The 13,100-nt window shown below is 33.5% G+C and overlaps 2 protein-coding genes across 2 annotated transcripts; both read right to left on the bottom strand.

Annotated features, from left to right (window-relative positions):
* Positions 1–696: 696 nt before the first annotated feature.
* LOC130630321 (phenylalanine--tRNA ligase alpha subunit-like) lies at positions 697–8,326 on the bottom strand. Its single transcript, XM_057443780.1, has 13 exons — positions 8,131–8,326; positions 7,869–8,006; positions 7,170–7,277; positions 6,807–6,919; positions 5,889–5,981; positions 5,121–5,249; positions 4,784–4,899; positions 4,284–4,374; positions 3,757–3,856; positions 2,949–3,117; positions 2,710–2,787; positions 1,564–1,678; positions 697–852 (listed from the first exon to the last, which is right to left on the bottom strand). Exons 1-13 carry the CDS (start codon positions 8,269–8,271, stop codon positions 744–746), a joined length of 1,500 nt encoding a protein of 499 aa, XP_057299763.1. The 5' UTR covers positions 8,272–8,326; the 3' UTR covers positions 697–743.
* A 1,640-nt stretch (positions 8,327–9,966) lies between these two features.
* LOC130630004 (P2X purinoceptor 7-like) lies at positions 9,967–10,694 on the bottom strand. Its single transcript, XM_057443400.1, has 3 exons — positions 10,475–10,694; positions 10,237–10,369; positions 9,967–10,183 (listed from the first exon to the last, which is right to left on the bottom strand). The coding sequence occupies exons 1-3, from the start codon at positions 10,692–10,694 to the stop codon at positions 9,967–9,969; spliced, it is 570 nt and encodes a 189-aa protein (XP_057299383.1).
* Between the last annotated feature and the right edge of the window lie 2,406 nt (positions 10,695–13,100).

Below are 13,100 nucleotides of genomic sequence, written 5' to 3'. Positions count from 1 at the left end.
GTTGGGGATGCGATTACAAGTTGGGGAAGAGATTACAAGTTGGTGAAGGGAATAAAAATTGGCGCAGTGTATGAGATAAGTAAGACTCATGTTAGCCCTAAGTCATAATATCAGGGTGGCAACTCATTTTCAAATAATAAATTCCAGGAGTTTTCCCAAAGTATTTCAGAAAACTTCTGACGTTTTTTAATTAAAAAATGAAGTAGACGCTTTCCATGGCCCGACAACTAAAAAAACAAACTTGAACTAAAAAATGAATTTTTAAAAAAAATATTAATTTTTTTTTTAACAACTTCGCAGAAGTTATTTCACGTAGTAGTGGCCATCACATAAATTTCTTCCTAAAAACAAGGTCATCGTTAAAACGCCCTTATGTTGAAAATTGACATCAAATGAAGAACCTTCGGTCTCGGCAAAGTTGTTTAGGACGAAGCGATATATAATCTAGGAGTGATGGTATCACCTAAGATGACTACTCATCTCTTAAGAACAATTTCCAGACTTTTTTTTTTTAAAAAGGGATTCATAAGTCGCCAAAAAAGAAAGATTTACAAAGACAAAAAATTCCCCCAAAACCAGTGAATTCATCAGTTTAATGGGAATCAAAAACATAAGTGGAGAGCAATGTTATTACGCTGTATAAGAATTTCAATTATCGCAAATTGCCGCTGCTGAAAGGAGAAACAGAATACCAAATTCTAAATTCTAAATACCAATGTATTCCCTATATAAATAACCTACATTTAATCTTTATCTAATTGACAGATTGGATTCTTGTAAACCATCTCCAAATTGATTTTATGTCCAATTAAATCCCGAATATTTTGAATGCCGTATTTTATCATTGTGGGTCTATAAAAAAATAAATAAAAATTTGTCAAAACAAAGAAATGTACGAAATAACCAAGCACCCATATAATTCTCCAACCAAGCGAAATTCTTAATCTTTTAGTATGCAAGCTTAAGTCCCACGCATCAAAGGGCTCGAAATTGCTACATTTAGAAGCGCTTTCGCCCGCGCTGAAAAGGACTGTACTGCACAATGTAATATCGCAATTTTAATTAATAATTAATTAATGTGCTTAAACAGCCGCCGTTTGATTTTGTGCAGTTATGGCACATGGTCGTGAAGCGCCGAGGACTTATAGTGTTACGCAATCAAAGTTTTAAACTTTAGTCATAAAGCAGTACATAGAATTCTCAGTTAGTAATAAACTGTACAACGTTACCAGTTTGAATAAACGTGTGTTTATTATACTTTAGTTTTATGCTTTAAACCCTATTTTAAAAGCACAGTTTCATAAGTAGCTCTCTCCAAAACTGAATGGTCTCTCTAGAGCGGACTCTAAAGAAGAAAGCCTTCTATAAAATGCATAACCTTACTTAAAGAGGACAGTCCTATTTAAAGTCGACAGCTCACCCTAAAGCCAATATCCCTTCCTAAAGCCAACACCCCCTTTCTCTGGATTAAAACAGACAGCCATGTGTGTAAAACAGACAAACTGATTACACCAAACAGAAACTAAGATATAAACTAATAAACTAACAAAATTTAAAGTTTACCTTTCTAGAGATAATCCCCAAGCGATCACTGATACGTTTCTTGGTAAACCCATGGGTAACAACATTTCTGGTCGGAACACACCCGAGTTTCCAATTTCAACCCATTTCTTTAAACCTAAAACACAGACGAAGGAATTGAGAATCGCACTAAAGTATACAGCCGAATTCCCAATCGGATTAGCGGATTATAACAGTGAGAGTGTTTTAGAAAATGTGTTAGGGTTCCTGAAATCCTTGGAAAAAATGACTTTGAAGTAAGGGTGTAGAAGTAAGACAGGACCTTTCCAGACAAGATTTAATCTGAATTGATACATTGAATCAATTTATTTAGACTGATCTCTCGCGCACATTTAATTTCGCAGAAATAAACGCTAAGAAACAAATACTCAAAGCAAAATGAAGTCAAGTAGTTTTTAGGTCTCATTATACATAGGCGTTATAAATTTATGAGGTCTTTAGACTAACAAAGTGACGGAGTGGTATTTGCAGACCATTTTATATCAAAAACGACTAGAAGCCTTATGGTAAAGCGTTCTCTTCCAGTGCGGGAGGTCTTGGGTTCAAGCCCCGGCCGAGTCATGCCAAAGCTATAATAGTGTGAATTTCTCCTTTCTGCTTAGCGTGAGAATAGGATTGATATCTTAGGCGGTTGTCTAGTTAAGCAATTGCTGTGCTTGCACGACTTTCGTAGCTCAAATGGGAGCTTTAAATGCACTAGGGACCCCCTTTCGGGAGCCTCGTTGATAGCAGTACCAATAGAAACTGAAGAGGATATCATGGGCAAACAATTTCAATAATTCATGTGCCCCTATGCGCAAATAAAGTTTTGGTAGAACTTGACGAGGGAATGAAAAACAGTGTTATATAAAAAATCTGCATGAGCACAGTTTGTAGTCCGTTAAACGCCAAAAAACCTAAATCTGACATTTTTATGCTCATGTTAGGCTTTTTGTGCTGAACTTTGTAACAAAAATGCAACTATGTAAGACAGGATTGGAAGTTGATTAGAAAAATGGAACGACTTTCTATTTTAGGGTTTGTGGATAAGAAGATATTTCATGCTGAAAAATAACAAAAAGTCAACATTTTGCTGACTCGGAATGGCGAACACGATCTTAAATTTGTATTTAAAATTTTCATTCTCACCTTCATGGTAACTGAAGATCTCCATACTTGGCTCAGTGTATGGATTATATGCCGGCTTAAATCGTAACTTTTCAATTCCTAAAGAACATTCCAAGATTTAATGACACAGAAAAAACAAATTCTACTTCTAGACCTAAACTTTCGCTTAGCCGCTGAATCCAAATAAAACCCTTCTTTTAATAGTAATTCTTTTTACAGCATCGAGGTGTATTTACCAGAACAGAAAATAAACAACACACCTAACTTTTTAAAAAATTCATACAAGAGTCCGATGAGATGACCCAAACTCAAATCTTTATCAGCAACCAAGCCTTCGATTTGGTGGAATTCTGCTAAGTGAGTAGCATCCAATGACTCGTTTCGAAATACACGATCAATCGAAAAGTATTTGGCAGGTCTGAAGGGTTGCTGAAAAAAATCAAAGTTTCTTACGCGTTAACCACACAGCAGTGGGAAAACAGGGTTGTCCTCAAACAATACCAATTATTTTTAACAATTCATGGGTTACGAGTCTTTTGAAAATTTAATCGTAGCGGCGTAATCATTGCTGATACCGAAAAACACAATTAGAAACACATTGTTAGACTGAAAAACAAAAAACAGGGACAGTTCGGCTAAAATAACGTTAGATTGTCCATCAAACTTCCAATACAAAATGCCCTGAAATTATGGACCCTCTTAACTTCATATTAGAAATATAGGAGTTTGTAATTTTAAACTGAACCAAACCAAAAAAAGTGAGAAGAATAAATGAAAACAAAACATTAATAGGTTCGAAAGGAACAACAAAATAGATCTGCATTTGATACAAAACTGTAAAAACACCTCTTAATTAAAGAATTCTCTAAAATAATAATAATAAAAAAAACAACCAGTATTCAAGGCTTTTCAGGTCGCCGGTCACAAATTTATAAATATTTGCTGTGCAATCTCTCTACAGTAAGTGGCAATATTGTACATTTTTAGGAGGAGGTGGATTGCAAAAGTCTACATAGTTCGACGTAAGATCATTCTAAAAACAACAAACAGCATAGCAAGCTATAATACCTGTTGTGCCAACTTGTACAACATTCTTGAGCTCACAGCAGTAGTATGTGTCCGCAGGATGTTCTTTTTACTTTCCATGATGTCCCATTTATACTGGTACCTAAAAATACCAACAAAAAAAACTCGCTGCAAGTAAAATGAGGAAATGGTGTACAAGAAAAAAACGCTCAAACCGGTTCCATATGCTTCCCAAAAAGGGGTATGATTTTTGAGTCCTATGTTACATGGAAGCAAAAGATTGATAGCTAGTTTAGTGCATACACATTTTCTGCATCTGTTTTCATTATTCTGCAACCACTGATTGTTGAAGGTTTCAAAAAGTAGTATATAAAAAGTATTAAAAAATTTCAAAAAAACAAACAATAAATTTGACTGACTGACATTTCTAGAAAACATTTTTGTGACCATTTTCCCACACTAATACAAGTGCTACGCTAACAGGTCTCTATCTTATATCAGTTTCCGAATAAGATACAGAAGACATCCTGCCATAACTCTGCCATCAACCGTTTAAATAAACATTATACCCTTGTGATCCGTATCCTCCCTCTTGGTGGGTGGTTCTAACTCTTTCAAGGTAGTCTTTAGGTACCTCGTCTAACTTTGCAAATTGAGGTTCTACAAAAACAATACAAAAACATCTGCCTGGTCAATCTATATAAAGCTTGCCTTCACACTAGGAAATTTATAAACAAGTGAGGATAACTAAGACATGATGAAACAGCACAATAACACATGCCTTTAATGTTTTATACATTTATATTTACACATGATTAATTTTTGCGCATCTGTTCTAACATTTTTGATGTTTTTCGTAGCGTCAGTGTGTTGGTACAGATTAAAGCATTTGGAATTATCGCCACCATTTCTTGTTTTTTCTCTCAATTTTTTTACTCCCATACAACTTTAATTTTCCACCAACCTCTACCAACTTTATTGAATAAAAACTGATGGGTTATCTAATAACTGTCAAATTTCCAATTTAGGGTCATTGAAGCATTTTGTTTTGTTCTTTTGTAAGACATACCTGATAAAAAGAAGGTATCATGAGCATCTCGTGCAGGGTGCTGTTGCGGCTGAAACAAAGCATCAAAATTCCAGAATGAACTTTCTACGAAATTATTAGTTGGCATTTCGGTGAATCTAACAAAAAGAATAAAGAAAAAAAATGGTCATATTCAGCCTGTTTGTGATCAGTTGGCTGGATAAACTCAACCTAGTGTATTTTTGCATTGTGTGTGCAAGCTATCTTGGAACAACACAGTACGAAAGTAAAAAATCAAATATATACTAAGTATTTTTGCAACATAAATAAAACGCAGTAGAAGTATACCTCTTTTTGAAGTACGAAAAAAGTTACCTACCCCATCTCCAAGAAGATTTGTCTAAATTCCGTCCGCACTTTCATTAAAGGATGAAGATGTCCACACACCGGAGGAATACCCAGTGCATCGAAGTTATAATCTTTGAATTTTTTAGTTTTCCATGAACCACTAGAAATTATTAGCAAGCAAACATTAAACCTTCTTTTAAAATGAGTGCACAGTAATACAAGTTTTTAGGAAAAGGGGTTTTCGTTCAACATCTAGAGTATATCTGGATACAGTGTATGCAAGTAAAGGGATGCATAGATGTTAATAAACAACTATGTTTTTTAAAGCATCTAAATACATACAACTCTGGGTGGTTTTGATGTTGCATGTAAAGACAACGAGATGTTTAGTGTTTTGTAAGGAATTGTAAAAACTGACAAATAACGTATAAACAGTAGGACATTTGGCTTAATAGAAACAATTTTCAATGCAAGATAAAAAATATCTCGTTATTTGACACCACAGACTAAAACCAATGTTTTCAAACGATTTTATAGCAGTAAAGGTGCATGATTTACTCCATATTTTTTCAAATTACTTAACTTTAGTGACAAATATAAAATCACTGTTACGGTAAAACCAAACAAACAAACAAGAAACACTAAAAAACAATCAAACTAGACCAAGACAAAAAAGCGAGGTCCTTTTATAAAGCATTCACATTTTCATCTTTTTTTGACAAATCCACTTCTTATTCACATCAAAACCACTGGCTCTAATTCAGATAAAGAACGCTTAAAAATAGGCAAGTGTCCATACCTTATCAGCATTTCGGTTGTAAGATCAGTTTCAGGCTTTTCTATAGTTAATGTGAATTCCTTTCCTTTTGTAACAAGATAACTTTTTAAAATTCTAAAAAGGAGAAAGGTATATGTATTGTGGTCATTTTTATATATTTACTGTGAAAAAACACAAGAATAAGCTGACACAACGCATGTGGAAGATAAACTTCCAGTTTATGTTTGAGTAAATTAAGTAAATTAACACAAATTTGAATGCACTGTGATAAAGTTAACTCTATTCAAGCTGAGAAATAGGATAAAATACTTTACTAACATCACTTCAAAGCATTTTCAACAAAGTTTGTAATGCATGTGAGGTTGTTTTGTTTTTAAAAGTTTTTATGAACTTTGTTGCATGCTCATATTTTGAGGTTAATCTAAGTAGACATTAAGCAATTCAATCCATTGTAGTGCGTGGGCAAAGTAAGTGAGCTGCCCTAAATGAGTTGGCTTGGCATATGTAGTTTCAACTGATTTGATACAGCAGATTTTTCATTGCATTCAAGTCAACCTGTCTCATTTAATTTTTCACCCTGCGAAGGATACAAGAAAATATAACATGGCTTTAAATAATGAGAAACTGAAATTAATATAACCGTAGATTAATTTATTTATTTACTTATAGTTTGTTTATTTTAACTATATACCATTCTTGTTATAATTTTGTGTGATACGGTTTCATTTATAAATAAAGTCTTGTACAACTCTTCCAGAGATCATTATGCTCTTTTTGTTCGAAGTCATGATTGATTCACCCTAGTGAATTACATTCGTCACATGGCAGCCTTAATATAAGCACAGTATATTATGTAACTCAGTTAATGTTTTAGACTTAGGTGCTTGTATTCAGTTATAAATATTTAGCAGTGATCTTGTATACGTAATAATAGCTTACTCTTTAGCAATTAGTTTTCTTTTCTTCAGATCTGCTAAGTTTGATTCATCTATACTTTCACCATCTTTTATGGATTTCAAAGACGTCTGTACACAGTCTTCTATTTTTTCTACCTATAAAAAACACAAAAAACTAACAAATGTTTTCAGCACTAAATCAATCCGAAAATAGATTTTATAAAGGCCCAAATACAGAATGTGTAGACTATGTTAATTTTCACCTGTGTGGGAAAGCAAACTCAATAATGAAACAGCAGAATAACACTCATTACACTCAATAATCTCAAAAAAATCTTTCTCTACAATTAAAGATATGAAACTGTGTCATGTGGATAGTCTTGGAACATGTGACTATCTAACGTACTTTTTTATGGATTCTAGGACCACCCTCTGCTGTTTTATCAATTGACAACCATCCTGCAGACATTGCTTTGCTAAAACCAATTTTAACATTCTTTCCAAGTGGTAACTTCTAAAAAATGCATTACAATAATTGAAAAAATTAATTTTATATAATTATAATCATTATCTACAGATTTGAGGTATCCACACAGGCCTACAGCTTTAGATTGTGTTTTTGTAGTTAGCACTAAAAATGCACAAAATCAGCTATTAAAATCTCTTCTTATATTTCACAGGTTAGCACTCTGTGCCATTGTGTGCTGGTTTATATAATTATAATGATAGAATAGGTAGCGTTATACAGAAATGCACATATCTTTGTGCTTAATTTTTTTTCTTCAGAAAACATTATACACAAGTGATAAAACATTGTTTTAAAAAATAAAAAGAATTTTATGAAGCAAAAACTGCCATCATTAATGAAATTCATAATGCTTACCTCTTGCAAAAAACAAGTTTATTTCATATAAAAAAACTCAAAAATTATTTATGAGCCGATTGAAAATTTAAAAAAAAAATAAGTCATAGGCAAAGCCCACTTGTTTTAACACAGAAGGTATAAGCTTAATAACATTACTTGACAATGGACAAAATCTCAAAACACAAATATATATGTAACCTGCTAATCCAAAAAAAAAACAAACAAAAAAACAGACTAAACCTGTAAATCTGCCTGAAGTAAACCATCCTCAGGAATGTTATTAAAAACAACGGCCTCGTAACTGCCATTGTTGGCCATGTCAAGACCTTCTGATGTTAGAATCCATTTTTCAGATTGCTGTAGCGTTGCACAGATTATCTAAAAAAAATCACACATATTAAAAGTGGTTACATATATATTTTTAACTTTAAAAATAAATGGCCATTGAAAAACAAAATGTATATAATATAGTTAGAATTTCATAATTAACAACAAAGCTTACTTCTCCCAGTGACTGCAATCTTTTTACTGCTCCTACAAAAATTTGATGGTCTTTGTCATGCTCACTTGCCAGTTCAAAGGTATTAACCGATTCATATTTATCCACTCGCTGTAAAATCAACAGGTCAATTTCTTCTGCCATGTCACTCTTTTTAGTTTTATTTAGTTATTAAATCTATTAAAATGATGTTAATCAAAGCAAAGAGAAGACAGGATGTAGTAGCATATTTAGGTAATGTCAAGCTAGTCTTACTTTTGACTATTTAATTTAAACAGAAAAAGTTTTTTGGGTGCTTTCTTAAAATATGCTGGATTGAATTTTTTATAGTCGAGCTGGTCACTTATGAAACGCTTCTAAATCTAAATATAAAAGTTGGGTATCTTAGACCTATCCCTTCTTGTTTTTCCTTGTATTTTAAAAATGCAATTTAATGTGGTTAATAAAAATGCCCTTTACCACGTACAGGGTTCCCACTCTTTTCTTAAAACAAAATTTGAGAAGATTTGAGGACTTTTGAGGAGATTTTTGTGACTTTTGAGGAGCTTTTATTAACAAAATTGAGAAGAGTTGAGGAGAAAAATTTGCAGGAAAATTGAAGAGATTTTGAATTTAAGGCGATTTTAGGAGTTATGAGGAGACCTGGGTACCCTGACGTGGTTTAATACCCAGTTCTAAGTGACTTTAAAAATTGAATAACTTGTTTCCATTCCAGTATCAAACTAAGATTTCAGGAGATTTTCTAGGGCAATATTTCCTGGTAGATTTTAAAATAAATAGTAGTTATTATGGACTATTACCTTAACAGCGTTCGATACAGCAGGGGATGCTAACAAAGAATCTTTAAAAAAAAAGCTATTGTTAAAAAAATAAGAATGAACAAAAAAAATCCGCACACAGTTAACCGGAGGTTCATTTAAAAACAGAAGCTAATGAAAAATAACGAGATTGTAAAAAGTTTGAGCTCATAGAAGCCGATTTTTTCTTTTTTTGATACATTTTTAAAAAGAAATTTCTGCTGACTCAGCAATTTTAGTGTTAAGTTAAAATCATTATATTATGTATTAAGGCCTATATTTCTAGAAAATAGTAAAAAATGGTATAAATAAAATACTGAGTATATAAATAATTCAGCTATTTGGACAGCTAAAGAAGGGTTACTGCCACTTTAAAGGTTACCTACGATGCTTTTAAAAGTTTATTTCAAATAAGTCTTTACTGTATGGTATTAAAGAATTCACATCAGAATTTCCACAAAACATTCACAAAAGTAAAAAAACTACCAATGAAAACTTTCATCTCACCATCTGTACTAGCGTGCTTGGCGGCCATTAGAAAACGGAAAATCTGCCGGTATGCCGAAGATCGAGCGAGTTACGTAACAAAATGGTTAGAAATATTTGCCACACGCTCTTTCTGTACGAATGCTTTAATAATTTTTATAACACCACATATTTACCCCTGTTATCTATATTTTAATACCTAACTTTCCATTCTTATTTCATCTTTTTTTATAGGCTGTTAAAAATCCCGCAAAGGCACTTACAAGCCTAAATTTAAAATTTCATGGCATCGATATTCAAAATGCTTTGTTGCTAAAAAGGTCATGAAAAAAAAGAATTATAATTTTCTCAGAGAAATTGCTCTGAGTTCGTACTATCGGGCGGTTGATAGAGAAATTCGTGTCAAAAATGATTGAAAACGGAGGTACAACGTCCCCGAAGAACGACCTGAACGAGATGAAATAATAGAAAATTCAACGAAGTACTCAAGACTTTCCTAACATATTTATTTATTTATTCATTTACTTTATTTTTGTACATTTATTGTTAATATAATTTATTGTATTCCATCTTCTGGACATTGTCGCCCCCAAGACAATTCATTTTCGTCCACCAATCTCCCATCTTTAAAGCCAGTGTAGATGTTATCAGGTGGAGGAAATGTGTCCTGTATCTTATTAACGACACATGACGGAATAACTCTTCTTACCGACTTACCAAGACGGACATGAACCCACCATGTAAACTGCCGATAAGCTGCGTATCTGTAAGCCCTATATAGCCAGAGTAGCTATGGTTCTAAAAATAAAATTAGTAAGAAACTCACTTGTTAGGGACATTGTCTTTTGGAGGTAGATAAGAACTTTCGCAATCATGCATCCCAACCAAAGCCGTCCAAAGATTTTCTTTTAGCAGTATAATAGGTGCGAAATTTACGTAGGATATTATGCACCCAGATTCTAAAAATATACGTACATAATTATCCAATCAATAACTGACGAACTTAGTTTCCAGGACTACATTTATAACGATATCTTGTTCGAAAATAATTATTTCCAATGTACCACTCAACTCGTATGAATCGAAGGACTCGAGTTCACGTTCTGTGGGCTTTAATGTACAATTTCCACACTTACACCACGTGCTTACAGCAAGATTTGTTCTGAAATTGGAAGATATTTCTTCCACTTCTTCGTCTGTTTCGTAATCCACCCATTCACTCTCAGACCGTGATTTGAGAGTTTTCAAACTGGAAATCAAGAACTTGATCTCGACAATCAACATCAGAAACGTCTGAAGACGACATGATTTCTTATTTTCAAGTTTTAAAAGCTGGTAACTTATGATTCACGCCACATTAATAACTTTACTGCTTTAATATTCCAATGAACAACCATTCTGTGACGTATCATGCAACCATCTTGAATTTTGGTGTTTTTAATGCGCACTCAGAGAAGACATCGAAGAAGAAGCACAAGTGTAAAAACGATGAATTAACAAAGCTTGTTTCTTCAAGTAGATGAACTTTTAAAAATTAAGGAGAACGTTTTCTTAATTTTGAATTTAATTTCTATTATATGACGCCCAATTGTAAAAGTATCGTAGGTAACCTTTAAGATAGATAGATGTGCATTATTTTACATGGCTAGTCTCACAAATATCGAGGGATATACCCTGTCTATTATTTCCAGGAGAGGCCATGGCTTAGATGAAGAGTCCTAGAGTATTTAATGCAGACCCAATTAGAGCCTGCGCTCTACTAGACAACTCATGGCAACATCCAATGGCCCACACTGTGTGCCATTTTCCCAATTTCCCTCACATGGCTTGGGTTAACCCAGGGCTATGGTTACATTCACTCGCCCATGATAAATCGCCATCAAGAGGAATCGAACCCCGGTCTCCTGCACAGAGTACGAGAGCTATAACCACTAATCTACAGCGCCACTAAACCACATCAAGAAACTTTACGTAGTCAGATTTTGTTTTATTTTGAAAGTTCTATTAGAAATTTTCGTCTGTAATTCTTTATTTTCAATGGAGAGTATGCCCTTCCTTCTTAAAACTTTATAACAGGTGAAATATATGGGTGCATGTTTTCACATATGAAGAGAATACCCAAGTAGGTGACCTCTTTTATAGTGTAATAAGGTAAGGGGTGCAGTAACATATGTTAACTTCATTGAGTAATCCAAGTGGGTTACCTCATTTATAGTATAGTATGGTAAACCAGGGCTTCAGTAACTTGATAGTGGCTATTTGCAGGGGGTCAAGGCAGAATTACTTGATCAGGTAATCAAAATTAAGCAATGCTGCACAACTCACTTGGGTTATAGTTACCTAGCTGATTTTGGCTTAAGATGTCAGTACCTGCATGCAGTACTGACATGTAGCATTTCTATGCATTGTCAAAGTATGCACTTTAATTTTACAACCTGTCAAAGTGTAACAGGTTGTAAAATTAATGTTACAAAGATTTGATAAATTTTCAGAGGCTTGAGCACACTTTTTAAAATTTAGAAGAACTAAAGAGTTGAAGCGATTCATGATCTGGGGGGCGGGGGGATATAAGCAAGATTTATATGGCAGTAATGGAGCGATTTTTAGGAAAAATGGAGCAAAGCAATAGAGATCATAAAGGGAAACAAAGGTCAAAATTTTTTTGTTTTTTTGGTTGAAATAAAAGAGTGTGATGAGACGATAACAGAGATATGCTTCTTATTATCAATTTTTACTCTAATATTGAATAAGAGCAATTTAAAATTTCAGTGGTTATGACGTCATAATAGTATAGTTGCATTGAGTAAGTAGCTAGATCAACAAAATTAAACCAGAAACTTTGATTATATTCGGCGATTTGGGGCAGCTTTGTTGCCGGCATAGTGATGATTGACATTTTGTTTAATTGACGAATCACATTTGTGCTACATCTGCCATTTTTAAAATTTTGCAGAGTGAAAACAAATCTAGTTCGTAGGGGGGAAGAATGCAAAAAAATGTGGAAATGGAAGAATAATTAGCTAACGAAAGGTAACCACAATAAAAATCTGTCTGGAAATTATGCTTATCTAGATTTTGCTCTAAAAAATTATCTTTGCTCAAACTTCCTAATATTCTTCTTAAAACTCCAAAATGTGTCTAGCTCTGCACTCTCTTCACCTAAAATACGGAAACTTTTCATCTCCAAAAAAATTGTTATGACGTCAAACCGAATCGCCGAATTGACCCTAGCTAAGGCATATTTATAACATTATTAGCTGTATAATTAATTAAAAATCAAAAATTTATTTTCTGGCTATTTCGCTATTTACAATTGGAATTTGAAAAAATCCTCTTTTAAAGGCACCAAGACAGCGATAGGGGGCTGGGGGAGCTTTAGCTCATTTTTAAAAAATCCGTGTTATCACGTTGGATGTGTCCTGTTGTACTGGCCTCTTTTTCAAATAGTGACGAAATCATAGCAAAGAAGATAATATTACGTACGCAATAAGTTGTTAAGACTTGTTGGATAAGACTTTTTATTTTTGAGCTATTTTTTTAAAGATTGTCGAAAAATTTGTTATAGACATTGCATTAAAAAATTGCAGCTAGCTTGCATTGTTCTCCCTTTCGCTAAATCAACCATGCGTTTTAGATACCTCGTGGCCTAATATGATGGAGAAATACTTTTGCTTCGCTTTACTAGGTTAC

The sequence above is a fragment of the Hydractinia symbiolongicarpus genome, chromosome 2 (assembly GCF_029227915.1).
Source record: "Hydractinia symbiolongicarpus strain clone_291-10 chromosome 2, HSymV2.1, whole genome shotgun sequence".
Classification (NCBI taxonomy): Eukaryota; Metazoa; Cnidaria; class Hydrozoa; order Anthoathecata; family Hydractiniidae; genus Hydractinia; species Hydractinia symbiolongicarpus.
This window is presented reverse-complemented; position numbering and strand designations above follow the sequence as displayed.

Excerpts from the sequence above, each read along its gene's own strand:
- LOC130630321 (XM_057443780.1), bottom strand. The coding sequence starts at position 8,271 with ATGGCAGAAGAAATTGACCTGTTGATTTTACAGCGAGTGGATAAATAT. Across the intron at positions 7,278-7,868 it reads TACTTCAGGCAGATTTACAG|AAGTTACCACTTGGAAAGAA; the intron begins GTTTAGTCTGTT and ends TGCATTTTTTAG. Across the intron at positions 6,920-7,169 it reads GTCCTAGAATCCATAAAAAA|GTAGAAAAAATAGAAGACTG; the intron begins GTACGTTAGATA and ends TGTTTTTTATAG.
- LOC130630004 (XM_057443400.1), bottom strand. The coding sequence starts at position 10,694 with ATGTTGATTGTCGAGATCAAGTTCTTGATTTCCAGTTTGAAAACTCTC. Across the intron at positions 10,370-10,474 it reads CGATTCATACGAGTTGAGTG|AATCTGGGTGCATAATATCC; the intron begins GTACATTGGAAA and ends GTATATTTTTAG. Across the intron at positions 10,184-10,236 it reads AAAGACAATGTCCCTAACAA|GGCTTACAGATACGCAGCTT; the intron begins GTGAGTTTCTTA and ends CTGGCTATATAG.